This window comes from Oryzias latipes, chromosome 19 (genome assembly GCF_053564925.1).
Source record: "Oryzias latipes strain Hd-rR chromosome 19, Olatipes_Hd-rR_3.1".
NCBI lineage: Eukaryota > Metazoa > Chordata > Actinopteri > Beloniformes > Adrianichthyidae > Oryzias > Oryzias latipes.
In genome coordinates, this window is record NC_136255.1 from 23,532,956 (window position 1) to 23,553,085 (window position 20,130).

The 20,130-nt window shown below is 40.8% G+C and overlaps 2 protein-coding genes across 2 annotated transcripts; one reads left to right on the forward strand and one right to left on the reverse strand.

Annotated features, from left to right (window-relative positions):
* The first annotated feature begins 6,541 nt into the window (after positions 1-6,541).
* dlx3b (distal-less homeobox 3b) lies at positions 6,542-9,381 on the forward strand. Its single transcript, XM_004080172.4, has 3 exons — positions 6,542-7,516; positions 8,069-8,253; positions 8,500-9,381. The coding sequence occupies exons 1-3, from the start codon at positions 7,180-7,182 to the stop codon at positions 8,812-8,814; spliced, it is 837 nt and encodes a 278-aa protein (XP_004080220.1). The 5' UTR covers positions 6,542-7,179; the 3' UTR covers positions 8,815-9,381.
* Positions 9,382-13,441: 4,060 nt separating this feature from the next.
* Positions 13,442-16,477, reverse strand: dlx4b (distal-less homeobox 4b). Its single transcript, XM_004080171.5, has 3 exons — positions 15,845-16,477; positions 14,863-15,059; positions 13,442-13,993 (listed from the first exon to the last, which is right to left on the reverse strand). The coding sequence occupies exons 1-3, from the start codon at positions 16,167-16,169 to the stop codon at positions 13,739-13,741; spliced, it is 777 nt and encodes a 258-aa protein (XP_004080219.1). The 5' UTR covers positions 16,170-16,477; the 3' UTR covers positions 13,442-13,738.
* Positions 16,478-20,130: the final 3,653 nt, after the last annotated feature.

Genomic DNA, 20,130 nt, shown 5'->3' on the forward strand with positions numbered 1-20,130 from the left:
TGACGCTGAACGCTCACAACTTTCTGAAGTTCAGCAAGAAAAAAATCTCCCTGGTTGTGTTCAAATTGCATTTACAATTTTGTGGGGCTTTCCAAATGTACCAATCCAAAATCCACTGCCCTAGAAATTTCCCAGAAGTCTCTGTAAAAAAAGAAGTGTGCATCAATGCTTTCAATATGCGTTTAACTATTGTGTGTTGGGAACATAGTTTCAGAGGATGTTCAATTGCATATCAATCAAGTGACCTACTTCATAGCAAGAATGATGATTAGCTGATGGCAATTAAAAAAAAACTATATAGATATGCTAACTATGAGCTTCTTCTATGAGAAATGTATAACTGAAACGAATACATGTCCTAAATCGTGTGACATCTTGACTTTTTGTAGTTAATTTTGTCACAACTGGAATAGAAATACAAAATAATCATAAAACAGAGTTCCGATCAGCTGTCAAAATGTGCCTAAAGAGAAGCCAGAGTCATTAGCGCTCCTGCTAAAGCCAGATGGTCGATACTCAGAGCGTCCATTCTGTCAGTCAGCTCACAGGAGGAAGGTGAGGGCGGAAGACATCCTGCAGAGGGATCTTTAGCTTCAAAAGGTGTTTCTGACATGTTTACGTGTGTGGGATTGAAGGAAAAAGCCTTTAACATGTGTCTTCTATTAACTCTTCGGCTCTTGTGGCAGCTGTAGACTCCTGGGAGGACCAAGCTTTACCTTCACTGCACTCACACATCCCAGTGACCCGGTACTTGTGGAAAGAGGCTTGAGAACAGCGGAATCCACAGTTCTGGGCTGCTGACCTGATCACTGACTGGACGCTTGAACGATTGTTCGTTCCAGGAGGACCGGGTCAAGTCTTGTGTCAGGGGAAGCCAGTTCCTGCAGACTTTTTCTCAAACTGATTGTTAAATAATTTTTTTAAAGGAAATATTTACAGAAAATAAAAAAAAGCATCCAATTACAATCTCTGCTATACACAGATCCCCAGTTAAAGCTTAAAGATGGAACAGGAGAAAGAAAGAGACAAGTTAGCAAATAAAGAAAGCATCCATGTCTCCCACTCATGAGGGTGCCCTGACTCCCTGAGGGGCGGCTGACTGCTTGGTGAGATCAGCACAAACCGGCCGGTGTAACTTCATTATCTGCTGCAGCCTTGAAGTTTTCAAAGGGACAGAAAATTGCAATAAAGGTTGCGGGGGTGTACTTTGTTTAAATGCGTCACCTGTGCCTCACAATTACTCTGTGCACTCTGTCTGTCTGCCTTTGTGTGTGATGCTTTGCTTCCAACTGATTAGGACTTCCTGCTGTTGTTCGCGTCTAAATTACAGTTTCAGAGGAGGAAGGATTGTAAAAAAAACGTAATTTTCCTTGAGTTTCTGCTTGAAACTCGCAGCCTAGTTCATAAAAGGAAGAATCTGTTTGATGCATTCCTCTGACAGATGTGAAGGCTCAATCAAGATTCTTAGATAAGCATCAGACTCTCTGTGATTGTCTTTCAGTGTTGCAGGTTTGGGCCTGAATAGTTAGTTTAATCACTTTGAAGAGATTAAGGAAACAAAAAATGAAAATGGGAAAATTGCATCATTTAAACTTTAAATCCAGTCCAAATGAACAAAGTTCAGACTAAAGCTAAATGGTAATTTTAACGTTTTCTCTGAAAGGTCTGATCTTTTGTCCTATTTTGGACCAAAGCCATTTGTTTTCACATTTACACACTACAATAAAGAAAAGGATGTCCAAGAACGTATTTTCATGTAATTGAAATCTCAAATTTGAATTGACTTTTCAGACAAAGGAATTTACATTTTTTCTTATTATGTTTGTAAACCACGAATGATGCATCAATAATTTACATTTATGTGGATTCAGAATGCTTAATAATAAGAGAATAACAGGAGTTTTTAGTTCTTTTAAACCATTTCAGGCTCAAGATAGCAGTAAAAACGGGAAAAAAAAAACCTAAACATAAATGATCTAGTTGGGAGTTTTCAATTAAGCAAATATTACAAAAAATTGCATTTCTCATTTACTTTGGCTCTGCCTTTGATTGTTTTCCATAAGAATGTTTGGAGATTTTTAGCTTATGTGCATTACAGCTAGTTGTCAGCCGTTATGCTCCTCTCTTTTAGAAAAAAAAATGTTTTTCTGAGGAGGCGGGACATCGTCCCTCTCCTTCAGAAGCTTTTTTACCCCCACAAACTCCATAATTCAGATGAATTTCGGTGACTATTGTTGGAGCCAATTGTTTGTCATTTGCATTTCCATTATTTCTGTTTTTTGTTTTATCCCAATGGGTGGCAGTTATGAGGACACCGCAGGTGTTATTAGGATCATTAATTTGCATGGGAGGAGAATAAAGCTTAGACCGCTCTCATCTTTTTATTATATTTATTAATTTTGCTTATTTTTAAACATTGTTTACTGTGATTTAAGCTTCTAGCTAAACAGGAACTTCAGCTAACAAATGCAGTGGATTTAACATGATCAGGAAGTCAAATCTCATCTCCCCAGGACTTCTACACCGCCTTCTACCCTCTGCCTCCTCTCCACATTTGTACAGCATGTGTCATTGCTGCAGCTGAAATCTTGTCTCACTCTTCCTTAACAGATGTTCTGGGTTTGTGTGTTTGTTTCTCTCTGATTTTCTGCAACAACCAAACCTGTCCAGACGTGTGGACACCCGTATTGAGTCTGTCTCTGAGTAAAGTTTCAATTTGCAAAGTCCTTCCATTTTTTGTTTCTTTGTACTGTTGGGATCCATCCCCCTTGGATGAAGAAGGCGGAAAAAAAAGCACATGGACATGTTTGTAATCAGTATTTACACTACAATTGTTCTGCAGTTAAATCATTCCAAATCAAAAAATTCCAGATGATTACATGTTTTATAACTCATAAAGGTTATTTTGATTTTAAGGCTAAACAAACTGGAATAGGATGAATTGAGTTAAATTATGACTTTAGATTAAAACGTCAGCTAAAGTGGAAAAAAAACAAATTTAATGGTACAGCAGTAAAAATGGACCAAACCATTTCCATTATGTCTTAAGAAATAATTTTAAGTAAATGTTTGTTTATTTATTTACGTTAGATTATTTTCCTCCGCAGATCCTTAAAAATTGTGATAATGAAAGCGCGAGCTCCCTCTTGTGGACATTTTATAATACTACAAAACATTTCTGTTTTTTTTTTAAACTTTATTAAACAGACAGTTCTGCACAAAAGAGAAAATCCAAATCAAGGAACGATAAAAATTGTAATTTAAATTGAAATTTTATAAGACAACCATCTTCAGTGAGAATGTCAGGAAGATTTTGAGAAAAGGAAACCTGCAAAAAGTATTAATACTTGTAAAATCTGTTAAAATTATTATATTCATAATCAAAGATTAAGATTATGAGTTTATTACCATTTGTACGTATGAAACAAGTACATTAGAATTTTTCTTCATCAGCTCTCAATTCAGAGTGAATTACAGAAGGACAACAAAACAACAAAAACTAACAAGGACCATTAATAAAGATTAGGAACATAATTTAAGAAAGAGAAGAGTAGAGTAAAAAAAAATATATGAGAGACTTGCAGAGAGACATAATGCAGTCATAACCACATGTTATTGCAGTTTCCCAACTTTTTGTTGTGTTTGTGACATGTTGCGGTTGTTCATTGCACGTAGGCTACGTTCACACCGCAGGCTGAAATGACCCAATTGCGATTTTTTTTGCCCCTATGCGACCTGTATCTGATCTTTTCATGACAGTCTGAACAACACAGATCCGATCTTTTTAAATGCGACCAGGCCACTTGGGTATGTGGTCCTGAATCTGATACGTATCCGATCTTTTCAAATGCGATCTCCGTCTGAACGGCCAGGCCACATGTATCCGACCCGTACGTCATCGATACGCTACAAAAGTCATAATTCTGCATTGAAGCAGGTTGGAACCAGATCATAAACATCAACCATGGCGGACGATGCTGCTGAGACCAGTCAGTGGAAGGGAAGCGAGGTCACCGATTGGATTTGGGGTGACAGCTCTTTTCAGGCCAAATTCCAGGACTCTAATCGCAACCGGGCGGTTTTTGAAAAAATTCCAGCGAAGTGGCCGAGCGTGGTGTTGAACCTTCCCAGCAATTACTTTTTTCCTTTTCCGACCGTGGTCAGAAGCTCCTCGGTCGGGGTTCACTTTCCCCGTTCGGACCCTCAGATTCTCCAGAGCAGGTTAGTAAAGAGTCAATAGCATTTATTCTGGGGGAAGCCTTCTTTTATTACCATTCTCTTTCCTCCTTAACACACAACATGAATACGCGCCCCCACTGCCCCCCTGTTTCCCTACCTCACTGCACGCGCTCTCTCCTGTCTCTTACACACACGCGCGTGGCCCCAGCACATACACACACATCCCCATTCCACAACAGTGGGTCCAGGCGATCCTGGCTCTAATGCCTTCTTAAAATGAGAAGATTGTAATTGCGCTGGCTCCTTTGTGAAAGTAAATGTAATAATGCAAAAAGAGCTGCGCTGTTGACATCACTGTTGTTGACATCCATTGCTAACGTTTGCTACTTCCGCAAACAACGAATTGAATTGAGCATTAAGCCTTGCAGTGTTTAGCATGTTGTGTGGTTCAGTTCAGACCAGTCTCCCCTCTCTGATGTCCTGCACAAACGTTCTGACTGCAGCTGGGAAGAAGCTGCTGTGGAGGCGTGTCCTGTGTGCGTGGATGCTTTTAGTCATGCGGCGTCTGAGGATGTGGCCTTAGTCCACACACTGGATATGTGCGTGGGCAGGGTGGTGTCTGTCCCTGATGATCTGTGCCGCTCTCCTCTTGCTGTATTGTCTATAGATGGTCTCGATGGACGGAAGATTGCAACCAATGATTTTTCCTGCTGTGCTGATGTCCCTTTGCAGCATCTTCTTCAAGAAGGTACAATAAGACCACAAAGATGATAGGAGTTTGGAACAAGACTCAATGTAGGCCTGCTGAGAAAAAAATAATAATAAAACCTTATTTTGCAGATTCTTTCTTTATGAATGCTAAACACTTGTGTGTTTGTGTGTACTGAACAATGGTGCCAAAAAGACGTTAAAGTCTTGTGTTGGTATTTTTGTGTGCAAACACACAGTTTTTGGTGTTGGTTGTATTCTTATTTATAAAATACACATTCTTGAAATCCATTTGTAGCCTTTGACCTTCATGAAAGGTGAAATATGAGCAAAACAATAAAATTTTGATGTAAAAAAAGTGTCCTATTTGATTTAGATCTAACTACTTTTCTGATGCAGCTTAATGTGGACCAACATAAACTTACCAAAGGTTATTTGCACTATACAAAACATGTCTTGAGATGAATTGCAGGAGCTGGTGATCCTAAAGTACTAAAATAAGTACACAACTTTTTTACACAAATCCATATGTGATTAAATCTTAACTAAAATCTACATTAAACATACGTTAAGGACAGGGCAATGGTTTAAAAACAACAGTGAATTAACTTTTAGGTAAAAGAACAAAGCATATTTATCAAATCCAGGTGTGAAAGTGGTATATGCATTATCATCAAGGTAATTTTAAATAAAAATGTGGCTTACATGTCTCCTTTTTTTAATCAAAGTGTTTTTTTAGTACTCCTGCTATAGAAATTTTCGATTTCACTCCAAAATGTTTTCCCACTTCTTCACTTTTGCTTCTACTTTCTTGTATCAGGCACCTTAATAGTCTAAACCTTTTTGTGTGTGTGTGTGTGTGTGTGTGTAAAATTTGATAATAATCTCAAATGTAAATGCACTTTAATCTTAGGTAAAAATAACTGAGACATTTTGGAAAGCTAGGCTGATGTGTAGTTAAATCCGATTCCTGAATGTGCAATTTGCAGGTTGAGCTGACACCAAATGGATTTTTGCTTTCTAAAAAAAAAGAAAGAAATTGATTTTTGTGAGAGAAAACTCAAACTTTCACCTTAGTTAGTACATCCATGTTGAGCTCACCCATTTTTCTTATTTTGAAAACTTTTATTTTTTATTTAACTGTCAAAATTAAGGTTTGAGGAATTTGATTTTATGACATAATCCTTTACTGTTTTTTCCTGTGCTGCATGGTTCTTCCACCAGAGGGCAGTGTTGCATTTGAGTTTAAGGGATTACAAACGCCAAACGTTAAAGAACTAAAATAAAAAAGAACAATTTGTGTCATTTTACAATAGAATAGTTGGAGATAAGAGTTGCAAAAAAACAATTAACATTTGACATTGTTCAAGGTTCAATTTGTCTTTTTTCAGAGAGAAACTTTAAAATAATGTTTAGAAATGGCAGAAAGGTGGCGCTCTGCACCATGCAATCAATAAGGAGAGTAGGCAAAGCATAGAAAAAGTAATAAAAAATCACTTTAAGAAACGCATTATTGTAGTTTTCTTGTCTGTAAAATGTTCCCTGCAGACAATAAAACTGTTCTTGTGGTTCGTCTTCTGCTGAACTGTTGTCTCATGTGGACACAGAGCTTCTTTCTCGTGAATTTGCATTCAGCGCACAAAAGTTGGTCCACGGAGAGGAATTTACCCTCTAGCCTATCAGTTGAACGGGTCTTTTACGTATCTTCTCTGTCGTGTTTACATAAAGTTCGTTGTCCGCCAGAAGCTTTGAATGACAAAAGCAGGCAGTGGGAGGTCGGCTGGCAGCTCCTCATAGGCTTCCAAGCAAGTGTGATCTTAAGGTACTGTTAAGAAAACATTGCATAAAAGCATTAAGGAGACGGTCTGGCTGCAGGATTAAGAAAACAAGTCGACTTTTGTCGTGTCGCAACATCAGGTATCAGTCTGCATGTTTGATGTCAGGAGATGGTTCTGGGTTTGGAACAAGCGGTGCCAAGACGCACGGAACCGGCGCGCTGACCCAGTGAACAGGTTAATGTGGGTCTAAGGAGAGGAAGGAAAAAAAAAACAGAGTGGAAGAGTGCGCTCAGAGCGCAGCTGGGGGAGAGGAGGGGGGCAGCCAATAGGAACGCAGATCCAGCCCAGCTCTATAACTCTGTGCCACAAGGCTGAGCAATACCACAACCGACTTTCTGCTGCTCGAAGACTTTCTGAGGACTATCGGGCTGAGCCGAGCGGTGTGTTCCGAGACCAGGCAGCAAGCGGGTTCCCTTTGAACGTCTCCTCCATTCCGGAGCGCCGGACACGCATAATGAGCGCCGGACAGACCTACGACAAAAAGATTGCCAGCATTTTGACCGACCTTCCCGGATCTATGAGCTGCCACCCGAACTCCAAGGATTCTCCAACTCTCCCTGAGTCTTCCGTGACGGACATGGGCTACTACAGTGGACAGACGGGCCACCACGAATTTTACCAGAGTCAGCCGTACGGACAGCCTATGAACTCCTTCCATCACCAGTTCAATCTAAACGGAATGGGAGCCGCTGGAGCGTACGCGACCAAATCTGAATATTCTTATACGAACAGCTACAGACAGTACGGACATTACAACAGAGATCATCTGCAGGCCTCTCCTCCGGGATCAGGTACATTCCATCGTCTTTTATACTGTTTTTACGCACAAAAACGGTTGGTGTTGTGCGTAAAAATAAGAGCAAGAGTGTAAATATTCACATGGTCCGCCTTTTGTGTAGTACTTCACTTGTAATTATAATAATCTAATATACTTTGCATCTTTTAATCTTGTAAAATAAACCACAAAAACTAAAGTACAAATACAAAAACGGCTTATTTTATTAATTCAAAGAGAAAAATAAAGTTAGTGTGGATTTTTTGTATGCGGGCTACTCAGTAAGATTATGGCGAATAAGGCAATGATTTCCGCCTTTCTTTTGCCAAATCATTTTTAAGAAATTGTATTGGAATGTCAGAATTTTGGTTTTTTTTAATTTCAAATTGTTCTTTATTTTGCTTTTTCTTAAAGTCAATAACTATTGTTTGCATTCAAGTGTTCTGTTGCCCAGCCATTTAAAAAAGTTACAATCAATTTTTAAAACCTTTTTTAATGTTTGTTTGTTTTCTTTTGCTGAATACCTTTATTGATTTTTTTGTTTTGTTTTCCTGTTTTGCATTTATAGTAAAAGAAGAGCCAGAACCAGAAGTCCGCATGGTGAACGGGAAACCCAAAAAGATTCGCAAGCCGAGGACGATCTATTCCAGCTACCAGCTTGCGGCTTTGCAGAGGCGCTTCCAAAAAGCGCAGTACCTCGCCCTTCCCGAGAGAGCAGAGCTGGCTGCCCAACTCGGCCTCACGCAGACACAGGTATGTTGTCTGCTGCTTTGAAAAAGTGATCGACCCTATTAAATGATTCAATGGTCCCTATGGCCCCACAAATCACCATTTGTATGTACACTGGGGTGCGTAATTACGCACAACGGACATCATTTTGTTTATTCTACTTTACGCACTCAATAGAAGTAAAAGATGTATAAATTAAATTATTACAATTTGAACAAAAAAGTCAGTTTTATTATTCCATTTTCTAAAAATATAATTTATTTGTTTTAGGTGAAGATCTGGTTCCAGAACCGGAGATCCAAGTTCAAGAAATTGTACAAGAACGGCGAGGTCCCCCTGGATCACAGTCCCAACGCCAGCGACTCCATGGCTTGCAACTCCCCGCCCTCCCCCGCAGTTTGGGATAACAGCACCCCCCAGAACACGCCAATCAGTAGGCCCCAGGCGCCACAGCCGGCGCACAGCTCGTCGCCGCCCTACCTGGAGGATTATAACAACCACTGGTATCAGCAGGGATCGCACCTGCAGCATCCGGGCACCGTGCACCACCAAGTCCCGCAGCAGAGCGTGGGAGCTGTTTATTAACGCGGACTCAAAAGGCAGATGTGTTGCTTCACGTTTGGTTCCCTCAGCCGTGGGCTGTCTGTCCACAGTGACTCTGCAGAGCAAACGCGGACACGGAGCAGGCCTGCCGCGAAACAACACGTTTTGATTTGGGATGATCCAGGATGTTTTAGGTTTTCCATTCACAAAGCACATAAGGGATTTCTAATCACTTTTGGCAGCGTATTTAACGGACATCCGGCGTGTTTTATATTATTTATGCTACTGTTATATGTGTAGCTTCCTAACTCCTGTAAATGAAAATGCAATTTTTTTAAAGTAACAAACAAACGTCAAAACTGTGTGGCTGACCCACGCATGCGAGCAGAACACGCACGTGGGTTTGTAGAAAACCTTAAAGTCAAACTCAGGTCATATTTATGTGGATTTGTAAAAAAAAAAATGTCGAAGGCTGTAAATAAGTGTTTATATCCAGAACCACTATTATCATATTTGTTTGAACCGTGGTGCTTTCAAAGACCCTTTTTGTATTCATGTAATTAATCGATTTGTTGCCTTCCTGTCAAACGAATAAAGGTTTTGAATTCATTTTGTGTCCACACTCTTTTTGTGTGTGTTGCTTTTAGGTGTTTGATGAGGCACTTCTTACTTTTGGAAACTCGAAATGGATTCATCTTTAGGGAGACACTTTTAAGGAGTAAAGACGTTGTGAAGACGCAAGATCCGCAAGAATAATCTTCAAATCAAATCTTTAGAGGCTGCATGTTAGTACTTTAATAGTATTATTTATTTATTTATTTATTTATTTATTTATTAACTTTAATGTACTTTTGTTGTAAATATAGTGCAGCCACAAGTAGAGATAGGTAGTGGTGCATTCAAGAGAGGTGAGTCTAATATTATGGTTTAATTCATTAATGCACACAAAAAACACACAACATTTAATGGAATGCCGCCAAAATGTAAAGATCAAAATGGTTCCAATTTATTTAATGCTGCGTTTTAAGTATTTTAAATTCCAGATTTCGCCTGATTGGAAAACAAAATTAAGATTGAAAACCTATCAGAAATGAGGATCTAGTGGCTTTTTTCAAGGGGAATCAAGCAGAGGAAAAAAGCGGACCTTTAACCAAATGAGAAGCCCCGGGAAAACAGCAATATCAACCATCTGAGAGTTGCTGCTGCTGTGACAAACTGCTTTGATAATGAATGTTATGACAGCGACAATAATGGGGCATAAAAGAACAGGGGGAAAAATCAAAAGCCACAGCGCGCTCTGTGTGTCATCGATGAACAGTGACAGCTTGTGGGCACATGGAGCATTTAAAATAATAATTTAGATGATGGAGAAACGGCTAATGGCCATTTCGTTCACACGGACCACCAAGGCGCAGTCACACTGGGGGCCACGAGCTTTTCCCCTGGAATATGCGCGGCGGAGCAGCAATCTGTCTAAAGCTTTATTGTGGAGTTGTGTTAGAAGTTCCTGTAATGGCATCGGCATTATTTTTTATGGGCCTCGTGGTGTTCCGTGAAGGAAATCTGCATGTCTGACAGCCTCCCTGCAGTTTTCCCCAAAGCCTGTTATTTAGCGTCTTCAAAATGACAGCTGAAAACACAAAACGCGGGATGTCCATGAAGTGGCGCGCATGGCGCTTCAGGAGCGCTTTTTAAAATTGAAATTGTTTACTTTTGGTTTATGGGAACATTTTTTGAACAAATAGTATTGAATGACAAAAATGAGATTTTGAGAAGCGCATTTAAAAAAGGATCAATTCCGTTTTTAACTTTACAGATTGTTTAAAGAATACAGTAGCTTTTTTGCGCTATCTTCCAAAATTTCACTCACTTTCATCGCCTCCTCTGAGCTGTCATTCTCTTCTGAACTCATATCTGCGTTTCAGCTGCACAGACCCGCGTTTTAACCTCTAATCCTGCTGCTCTAGTGCGTCCCTTGTCAGAAATAGTGGTGTCGGTTGCAGTTGCTCGTGGCATCAGTCGTCATTCCAGTCTCGTGACGACTTGCAACAAGCAGCATGATAACTATTGGCTTTTAATATCAATGAACCCCCCTCCCCCCTCCCCATCTACCGGGTCCCTCAGCGTGTGTGGCCCCCCTCGACTGCGTCCATCAGGGGAAGCATTTTTTTTCGCTCCAAACTGCGTTTGTGTGCGTGTGTGTGTTTGTGTGTGTGTAGGGGGGGGGGGGGCGCTCATCTATGTCATCCCAGAACATTTCAAAGAGGCATGTGAACTGTTGAACTTGAATGTGATCTGGCATGGCAAAACATCACCACACCCCAAATAGAGTCGATGCTCAGGCCCCTGTGACCCACTCTCATCCGTTTTTCCTCTCCTTTGCAACAGAAGGCAGCTTGGTGTCAGCACCCCGTCTCTGGGGTGCAGCCGTGCGGGTTGAGATGGAGGTCGTGGACTAAAATGCATGGAAAGACCTCCTGCAGCTGTCCAACAGCCAGTCCGGCCCTGAGTTGGGCCTCGGCCGCATTAGGATCACTCACGCGCGCCAATTTGCTATAAACTCGGATCAAACCGAAGGGAGAAAGGCATTCCAGACAGCTGTGGACTCTTGAACCCTGCCTGACCTCAGGGCAGGCCCGGCAAGGGCAAGTCCAGACTGGACTGATGCTCCATCAGATCTGAAGCCTGCGAAGGTACCCTGACCAAAAATTGAATCTTATTGGTTACTTCACACTCACACAGACATTCACACATGCACTCACAAATTCAATAAATTGAATGTCTGCAGCTTTATAAAGGGGAAACTGCTCACCATTACCAAGATGTCAGGATCCTCCGGCTTAATAACAATAATCACCCCAGGGACCTGCTTTTCAGTTTGCCCAATCAAAGAAACTGGGATTTAATAAGCTATTCTGCCTCTCACTGCTATCCTGCAATTAAAACCCATCATGTCTGATAACTCCAAGACCCCAAGCATCCACTTCATCGATACAGTCGATTCTGCTTTATCATTAGCCTGCAGCCCCCCCTCCAAGCGACCCCCGCTTGTCTGTTTTTCACGAGGAGCCTTTTCACTTTTCTTTTCAATGTGCCTGTCTGATAATTGGTCTGCATTTGAAAGGTCCCACTCTTCTCTGTCCAACTCCACAAGCCATTATTTCGATGTGGAGATGTGAAATTGCCTATAATTTTCCCTGATGCCCCGTCACTTGCTTCAGCAGCTTCTTCTTCTTCTTCTTCTTCCCCGGGCCCACGTGCATTTAACAAGACACATAATCATCAGGATTCATTCAGAGGAAAGGGCGCACGGCTGTATATAAAGAAGGAGATGTTAATGGAGCACAATGCGCGTCGTTATGTGAGAAAATTCGGCGGTGAAAACACGCCGCTCTGGCTCGGCCTTTGTTCTTCCACAGACGCGCCACTGAGGGCTGCAGAACTGCTGAGCAAGGCTCTCTAAACAGGTAAGGGCTGACTGAAGGGTCGCGCGCTCTTTCTAAAACAAACGTGTCTTTTTAAGGCAAAGCAAGGTTATAATCGCATGACTGAAGTTAGTATATTTTCCCTCTCGAGGATTTAAAAGTCAGGGAAAAAAATGTTCTTTTTGTATATATACAAAATGTGATTGTATTTGCTGGGTTGTAACCATACAAGGAGAAATCTCTCTGAAAACTGCTACTTTGATTTGTTGTTTTTTCTAATCCCTGAGTGTAACATCAGACAAACTGTTTCTAATGTCTCCCAGATAAACCAAAAGAGTCGGGTGATGAATGAAAAGGATAAAATGAAAGTCACTTGCTTTTTTTAAGTACACTTTTCAGCCTCATTAATCTGAAATCAGCGCTCCATTTAATTAGGAACATCGGTGCCGATTGGAGCATAACAGAACGCAAAGATCCAAATAACCAGCTCTTTGTGATGGAACAGTGTAAGCATCAGAATGAGCAAATCAGTGCACGAATCAGGCGCGGCGTATCAGGGTCATTTATCATTTTATCCTGACAGCGACGATTATGATGTCCGAGCACGTTTAGAGGGAAGGAAAATATCCTCAACAATGCTTGCTTGCACGTTCACTCCTCACGCCAAGAGATTCTGGTAAAAAACAGAAAAAGAAAAAAAATATCCATGGCTTCATTTAACACCAGGAAAAGCTGTAGTTAAAAATCTATGTTTGTTTTATCCTTTGAAACTGGAATAATTTTATTTACATTTTGTTCCGTGCGTAAAAGTTGGACACATTTCATCCATCGTGCGCAAAAGCGGCACATATGGCTTTCTTTCAAAGCTTTTTGAAATAAAAACCAAAGCAAACCATATAATTATATAATATATGCTGTTTACGGTTTGTGTTAAATTGAAATGTTTCCATTGTTTGATTAAAATGCACACAAAAGTACAACTTTTTATGATAGACCTGCAGCGCCGGGGAAAATTTTGGATTGATGATCTTGAGTGAAATATTCCATCAATAGATTAGGAAAGTAGGTAGTTTTCGAATCTCACTTTCAAAAATTCTCAAGTTATAAAGGAAATACGAACAGAATCAGATATATATTTTGAAATATACTGTTTAAGTGACCACATCAGAAATGTCAGCTCATTCATCAAGGCCGTTTTTGAACTATTTCTGTGTGTATAAACAAGATTGAAGCTGAGATTATGAATGTAAATCCATGCACACAATTTATTTCCAAAAATGGTTTTATGCAGATTCTTGCACAAAGTTCACAACTTCGAGTGATTTAGTTCAACAAGACCTGCAGAGATGCAAACAACTTAAACAAAAAAGATTAGGTGTCTGAACATGACAGTGAAAACTGAATTCAAAATGAGATACAGTCAGTAAACATGAACAAAGTCTTTTTTTTAAGCACACATCTAAGAGCTCCCACGGGACTGAGTTCATCGCAGCACTGAGGCTCCCTTCAAATGAGCCCAGCAGTCTCCAGACACAATCCACTCACATCATCTGAGGCCTTGGCATGGCGTCCTGATGCGGGTGATGGTTTGGGTACCAGTGACCAAAACTGTTCATGTAATTGTTCGGGTGGATTTGGGGTCCTTTGCTCGCAATTGAGACCTCCCATAGCTGAGGCAGGGCGGGCGAGCAGGGAGAGATGGAGCTGGCGCTGTGGAGGTGATCTCCCTCTGAACCGCTGCTGTGCTTCATTATCTTTTTATACTTGGAGCGCTTATTCTGAAACCATATTTTCACCTAAGAGACAGAAAAAAAGACAAAGAATTAGTCTTCAAAGCAGCAAAAGGGTAAAAAGGGAGGTCTTTTTGATAATCAGATCTGCTCCCTCAATAGGTTTGAGCATGGAAAAAAGACCAACTAATCTTTTAATGTTATTATTGCAAATCCCTAAACTCATTTGAAAGAAAGGATCTTCATAAGAGTACCACTTGTAATCCATTAAGAGGAAGCTTCCCTGTACGTTTATTTTTAAAAACCAGGATTAAGATAACCACGGATCCAGCACACATCCAAACTGCTGAGTGTGTAGCTCCTGCAGGAGGTGGTGCTTATATGTTGCATTGCATGTCTTTAATTTGAAATAGATGACACTCACTATAGACTGACTTTGGCATAGGCGGAAGTATGCACTGGCGCACTGAAAGGCACGTGTAACCATCAATTTTGTGCTCAACCCCACAGCACAGGGTGTCTCAGACACTCAAATCACCACAAATCTCTATCATAAACGACCTATCAACAAACATACCCAAATAAATACATTTCGTTTGTAACTTCTTTCTTTCTCGGCGCATATGTTTTGGGAGCATGATAAGGCACTTAACTGACAAAGATAAAGTCGGCAAATGGAGTAATAGTAATAAACAAATCCTGCATTAAAGGATTGAGTAAAAGTTTGCTTTTCATCTGATGTACAGAAAGCTGTTTTCTGTTCTCAAACGACTTTCTCTTTTTCACTGCACGAGATATCATACATCAACATCCACCATCACTGCACTCTTCTATCTTCATCTCAAAGTTAGAACCACTTAAGTACCCCAGATCGTACAATTGTGAGCTACTAAGGTCTTTTTATTGGACAGTTTGATGCAGCAGAATAGCCTCACCTGAGTCTGGGTGAGTCCCAGTTTGGCCGCAAGGTCGGCGCGTTCAGGTAAGGCCAGATACTGCGTCTGCTGGAAGCGCTGGTGCAGAGCCTGCAGCTGGAGACTGGAGTAGATGGTCCGAGGCTTTCTGATCTTTTTCCCTTTTCCATTGACAAGACGAATGTCTCTGCTCTCTATCACTGAAGACTTGTCGCGATCTTGCGGGAACAGACAGGAGACATACATAGATTTCTTTAGGCCGTGTTGTACAAACAAACGAGACGACAGGAATCACACGTACAGGTGTCTCCCACGGTCCTTAAAAGGTGAATGTCCTTTCTAATTCTACGGAAGCAGAGACAAACTACGTTTCTTTTCTCCTTTTTTCAGGGAATCAAAACACAAATATTTCAAAATGCATGGCCCTTAAATTCTACAAAATAACTTGTGATAAAAAGAAAATCTATGAAAAAAATTGTAATAAAAAGCTGATTTATTAACCATTTAGTAATAAGTTCATCTTAAAAATTTCAGCTCAAAATGTTCAGATATTATATCGTAATTTATTTAAACTTGCTGTCACGCATTTACACCAACCAAAGGGTACAATAAAAAAAATATCACGTGGATTTTCCATTATTAAAAATAGTTTTCTTTTGTGATAAAATTTTGGAAAGATCAGCCCGAATAAGCAAATATTTTATACATATATGTTTATATTTTTATGGCAGATCAAATTATTGCGCTGTCGGTATTTATGACCAATAAAGTGGCAAGAGAGACTCTCCAATTCCAATTTGAATGACTCATAATGTGTTATTAGTCTTGTAAGCATTTCTAGAAGCTTTAATTAACACTCAACATTGACGAAAATTCGTGTTTGACATCTTTTAACCGTAGTATCAGTCATTTTCTGTCAAAGAAAATGCGCGCCTGGTACGTAATTGCGCACAACCACAACTCAGCTGTAACAACTTCACGCGTGATTTTTTCCCCCACATACCTGTCGTTTCTAACCTGCTGTTGACCAGATTGGTGCCGCTGCCGTTCAGGTTGCTGTGCTGGTAGGACATGTACGCAGACGGTGGATGAGCGTTCACCGCGCCTGGATACGCGTATCCTAAAGAACGGCCATAAGAAGCATTTCCAGTGAAGGGACTTTCGTGCTGAGAATGACCAGCGGCGTGCAGACCATGAACGGGATAGATGTGCGAGAGTCCTTGCGGGTGCTGCTGGTGCGCCGGATGCCCGTGGCCGAACTCTAAGAAGGCCGACTTGGAGGGATCGGAGCCATTGAGACTGTCGGGCATAAAACCCATAGACATCATTAGCTAATACGCGAGTCCATAAACCCGTCGCTCTGAAGAGGGATTCATGAGTTCATGAGTCAGGAGATGCAGCAACAAATCCACGCCAGAAGAGGCAAAGAAAAACTCCCACGCAGAGGTCCTTGTGCGCGCGCTGCAGGTGTTTGGGGGGAGAAAAACGAATAAAGCGAGAGGTGTCCGTGTTTACACGAGAAGAGGAGCTGACATGGTTCTTCAAACAGCTCCTGCCTGCATAGCCTCAAGCACACTGCTTTCCATCAGCGAGCTCTCTGATTGGTCTTCAGCGGCCGGCTGTCACCAGAGCTCTACCATTAACTTCATCACGCAGGATGAAGCTGCGGTGCAGCCCCTCCTCCTTGTCCACGCTGCGCGACAAACATACATCTGTAAGGTAGACTTGGATTATATTTTTGGTTGGAAAACAGACGCCCTCAAGAGTCTTGCAGAACCTACATTTATCGGAAACTGATGCTATGGCCTTTACGCAATGAACAGTTTAATAAGGGAGCAATATGAGGGCAAAACGTTTATTCTTATTTAAAAATGCAAATGTGAATTATCTACAAAATGCAAAATTTAGTTTAATTCTGGACATCTTCGAAACTGGAAAACAGTCTTTAATTTACTTCCAACAAGATGTAAAAAGAAAATTCTGAGATTCCTAATCTAAATTGAAGTTTGGTTCATTCAGGTTTGTTTTACGCACGAGTTTTTCTAACTTTTTGAACAATTTTTGGGGGACCAGCAGAGAAAGGATCTTCCCCTGAGTTTTATTTTCCTGTTTTATGGTCCAGCACTTCTAAAATACTTTAAGAAAACATTACAAACCCGCTTCAACAATTTGACTTAAAACAATTTAAGAAACAATGTGGAAAGCTAACAAGAATACAAAATATTGTTTTGATTTATATGTGACCCATGTGCCTATTATTATTTATAACACTTTAAATGAAGTTTTTATTTGTGATAAACCCCAGTTGGAGCTTAGAAAATTACAAGCAGGCCTCTCGTGTGGCTGAGCTGCTGTCCAATCCCTTCATTGTGGTCATGTCGTCCTATGTGAGCATCTACCGGCAGCCCAGGGACATTAAAGGCCTGCGGGGGTCTGGCCCGCTTCCCGAACTCCCCACAGGCCTCAAACCGAGCATTCACCCAAACAAGGCCACAGGTTTTATGGTAAAATAAAACTCACAGTCACAATAAAAAGAGCAGATTATTATGAATACTGAGAGGAAAACGTGGAACGTATTTGTAGCAAATTTGATGAACTGGCGCACCAGCCGGTGAGGGACGTTGAATCTGCAGCAGGTGCTGCGTTCAGAGCCACCTTGTTGCCGCCAAAACAAAACAAAAAAACAGCATTCATGACTTTATTTTTCCACACATGAAAGGAGCACAAAATATACGTTTCTAAAGGCACACATGTGCGCTCTGCGTGAGTGAAGGTGTGCGCAAAAAAGCTGGTATGACGCAAAAAAATTGAAGTCTCTTTGAGGCTTGTAATTACGCATGTGTCAGCAGCGAGGAACAAAGCTTAGCCCTGCAGCACAGTGCAGGGTTGGGTCCTTGCCGCGGCTTTATTAAGACACGCAAAAGTGGTGAAGTTAGTAACAGTCGCAGTGTTTGAATGCAGGTCAGACTTTCTGGCGTCTATTGGCAGCGCAGTTGGCATGAACACGCATCTGAAGAGGTGTGTTTCTCAGAGGTGTGCGCACAAACTGACACCAGTTGAGTTCGTCTGTCAGGCTGCAGGGAGTGACAGCATTCTTTGTGCGCAAACCAAAAGCACATTCCCGAGCCGGCAGATCAGAGCCGGCACGTCATGTTCCAGATCTCTGTTGCTGGGGCCGAACTGAGGCCCTGCAGAAGTGCACGACTGGATGCGAGGTTTTATTTTTACTGGCTCAGCTCACCACACGACGGACACAAATAAAGAGCCACATGTCCATTTGCACAGAAGATTATTTATGTTTGATACAAACAACATGCAACCAAAAATCAAAGTGTGAACATCCACTGAAATGAAAGGAGTCACTATCTTTATATGAGAATGCACCCTCCTTAATGTCCACATTCATTTATTCCCATCCTTTATGATACATAAAAAAGGCATCTCTGACTGTTCAGCTGCCAAGCGTTACGCATCACAAAAACAAACAATAAGGTTTACATACTCATGTGACTGTTTTCCGCCTCAGGCTAAAGGAAGGCAACAGAGGAGGAGCCGCAGAAATGGTCAGTCTTAGTCTGTCACCTCCAAGCAGGAACATCTATGCGCGCGGAGACTCATTCCTCAAGTGCAGCCGCGCAGCTGCATCGCCGGCAGCTCCTGGAGGCGCTTACGGGAGTAATCCACATGGAAAATAAATAGGTCTTTTATTTTTAAAATAAATGATATCATATCTAATTCAATCAATCAATTCTTTTTTAGAAAGGATTTAAACCAACAGCATTTTATTTCAGAACCACATTTTAAATGATTTACAATATAGTGTTATATATTATATTTAATAAACTAGTATTAGACTAGTATAAAAATATGTACCTAGTCCAATTCAAAAGTTTTTCTGTTTGAGATTTATTCTTAAATTATTTACTTGATAAAATGATTTCAAAATCTTGATCATAACTGTCTGCATTTAAGGTGTGTTAAATTCCTTTTTAACTCAGTATTTGTAGCTGTTTTTAACAGAAATGCTAGTTGCTTGCACTAAGACTGGACCAGAAAATAAAAAATAACAAATCTTAATTGTTAATATAAACAAAAAAAAACTTTTGTTATTAATCAAATATCACATAGGTTCAATAGATTAACAAAAAAAACTTTGTTGTTTTTTTTTAGATTAAATCTTGTTGAACATTTGGAGCATTCAGGCTAAACCAAAATTACTATAGGAAACACCAGATTTTAGTTTTTGTTTGTGTCTTTTCTTTATCATTTTTTTGGGGAAAGACTCAGCTTTTAAAGTCATCACTGGTTTAATCATTTCCAGACTGAGTGTGAACGCAGCATCGCCTGCTGACTGTGATGGTTACATTTAAACTTTAGTTGATTGGGTGAATACAGGCCTATACAGAGAAAAAAAACGTCTGGAGTCTGAAGCATAAACCTCCAATGTGGGATCATTAAAGGATTTAATTTGCAGATGGAGAAATTTTTCCCTTTCTATCCTTCCCTATTGTCCTGTCAGATACTGGAAATCCTCCGTCAGTACCTGCTGGTGCTCCAGGATGGGCAGAGGTTAAAGAGAGCAGCAGCACCGTTGCAGGGCTTAGCTGGAGCCACTCTAACAGCATGCGCCTGCTCAACATCTGGAACAAAGAAGTCAGTCTGGATCTACCCTCGGTGTTTACAACGCTGTTGTTTTTTCACACTCCTCGCAAAATCTCGCCCAAACACACATTCCAGACTCACCAGCTCAACATGGGGGGAAAATATACTATACTTTTCCACTGTAAACCCCACTCCAGGAGGTGAGGCAGGTATGGGAAAACTGAAGCCTAAAGCCTGCATGAATCGGGGAGGATCTGACTGCTGCTGGAGTGGCATCGCAAGCTGCCAACTGTCTGTTTACAAGCTTCCAAAGAGACGTCTTAGGAGGCATGGGATGCCGCATTCTACTAGTATGTCAAAAAACACCCACTGAGTTCTTCTGTGATGACAATGAGAATGCACAAACAATGTCTTCAGGCCAAAAACCTCCACAAGAAACAACAAACGATTAAAAAAAAAAAAATCATTATAAGACCAACAGCCTTAACAAGCTGCAGATGTTAGGATGATTAGAAAAGCATAAAAATGACAAAAAAACATTTGTTTACAGCTTCTAATTTTTTTTTGATGCCACATGAGCTGACAGATGGAGGTGGGGAGATGACACGGTAAACACACCAGAACACGATTTACTCATGGGAATCACACATACACACACACCCAATCAACACACAATGACACATGACT

Bases quoted from the DNA above. Each gene is read 5' to 3' on its own strand.
- dlx3b (XM_004080172.4), top strand. From the start codon at position 7,180: ATGAGCGCCGGACAGACCTACGACAAAAAGATTGCCAGCATTTTGACC. The intron at 7,517-8,068 runs GTACATTCCATC...TTGCATTTATAG, and splicing joins GGCCTCTCCTCCGGGATCAG to TAAAAGAAGAGCCAGAACCA. The intron at 8,254-8,499 runs GTATGTTGTCTG...TATTTGTTTTAG, and splicing joins TCGGCCTCACGCAGACACAG to GTGAAGATCTGGTTCCAGAA.
- dlx4b (XM_004080171.5), bottom strand. From the start codon at position 16,169: ATGATGTCTATGGGTTTTATGCCCGACAGTCTCAATGGCTCCGATCCC. The intron at 15,060-15,844 runs GTATGTGGGGGA...TGTTCCCGCAAG, and splicing joins CAGCAGGTTAGAAACGACAG to ATCGCGACAAGTCTTCAGTG. The intron at 13,994-14,862 runs GTGAGGCTATTC...TCTGTCTCTTAG, and splicing joins TGGGACTCACCCAGACTCAG to GTGAAAATATGGTTTCAGAA.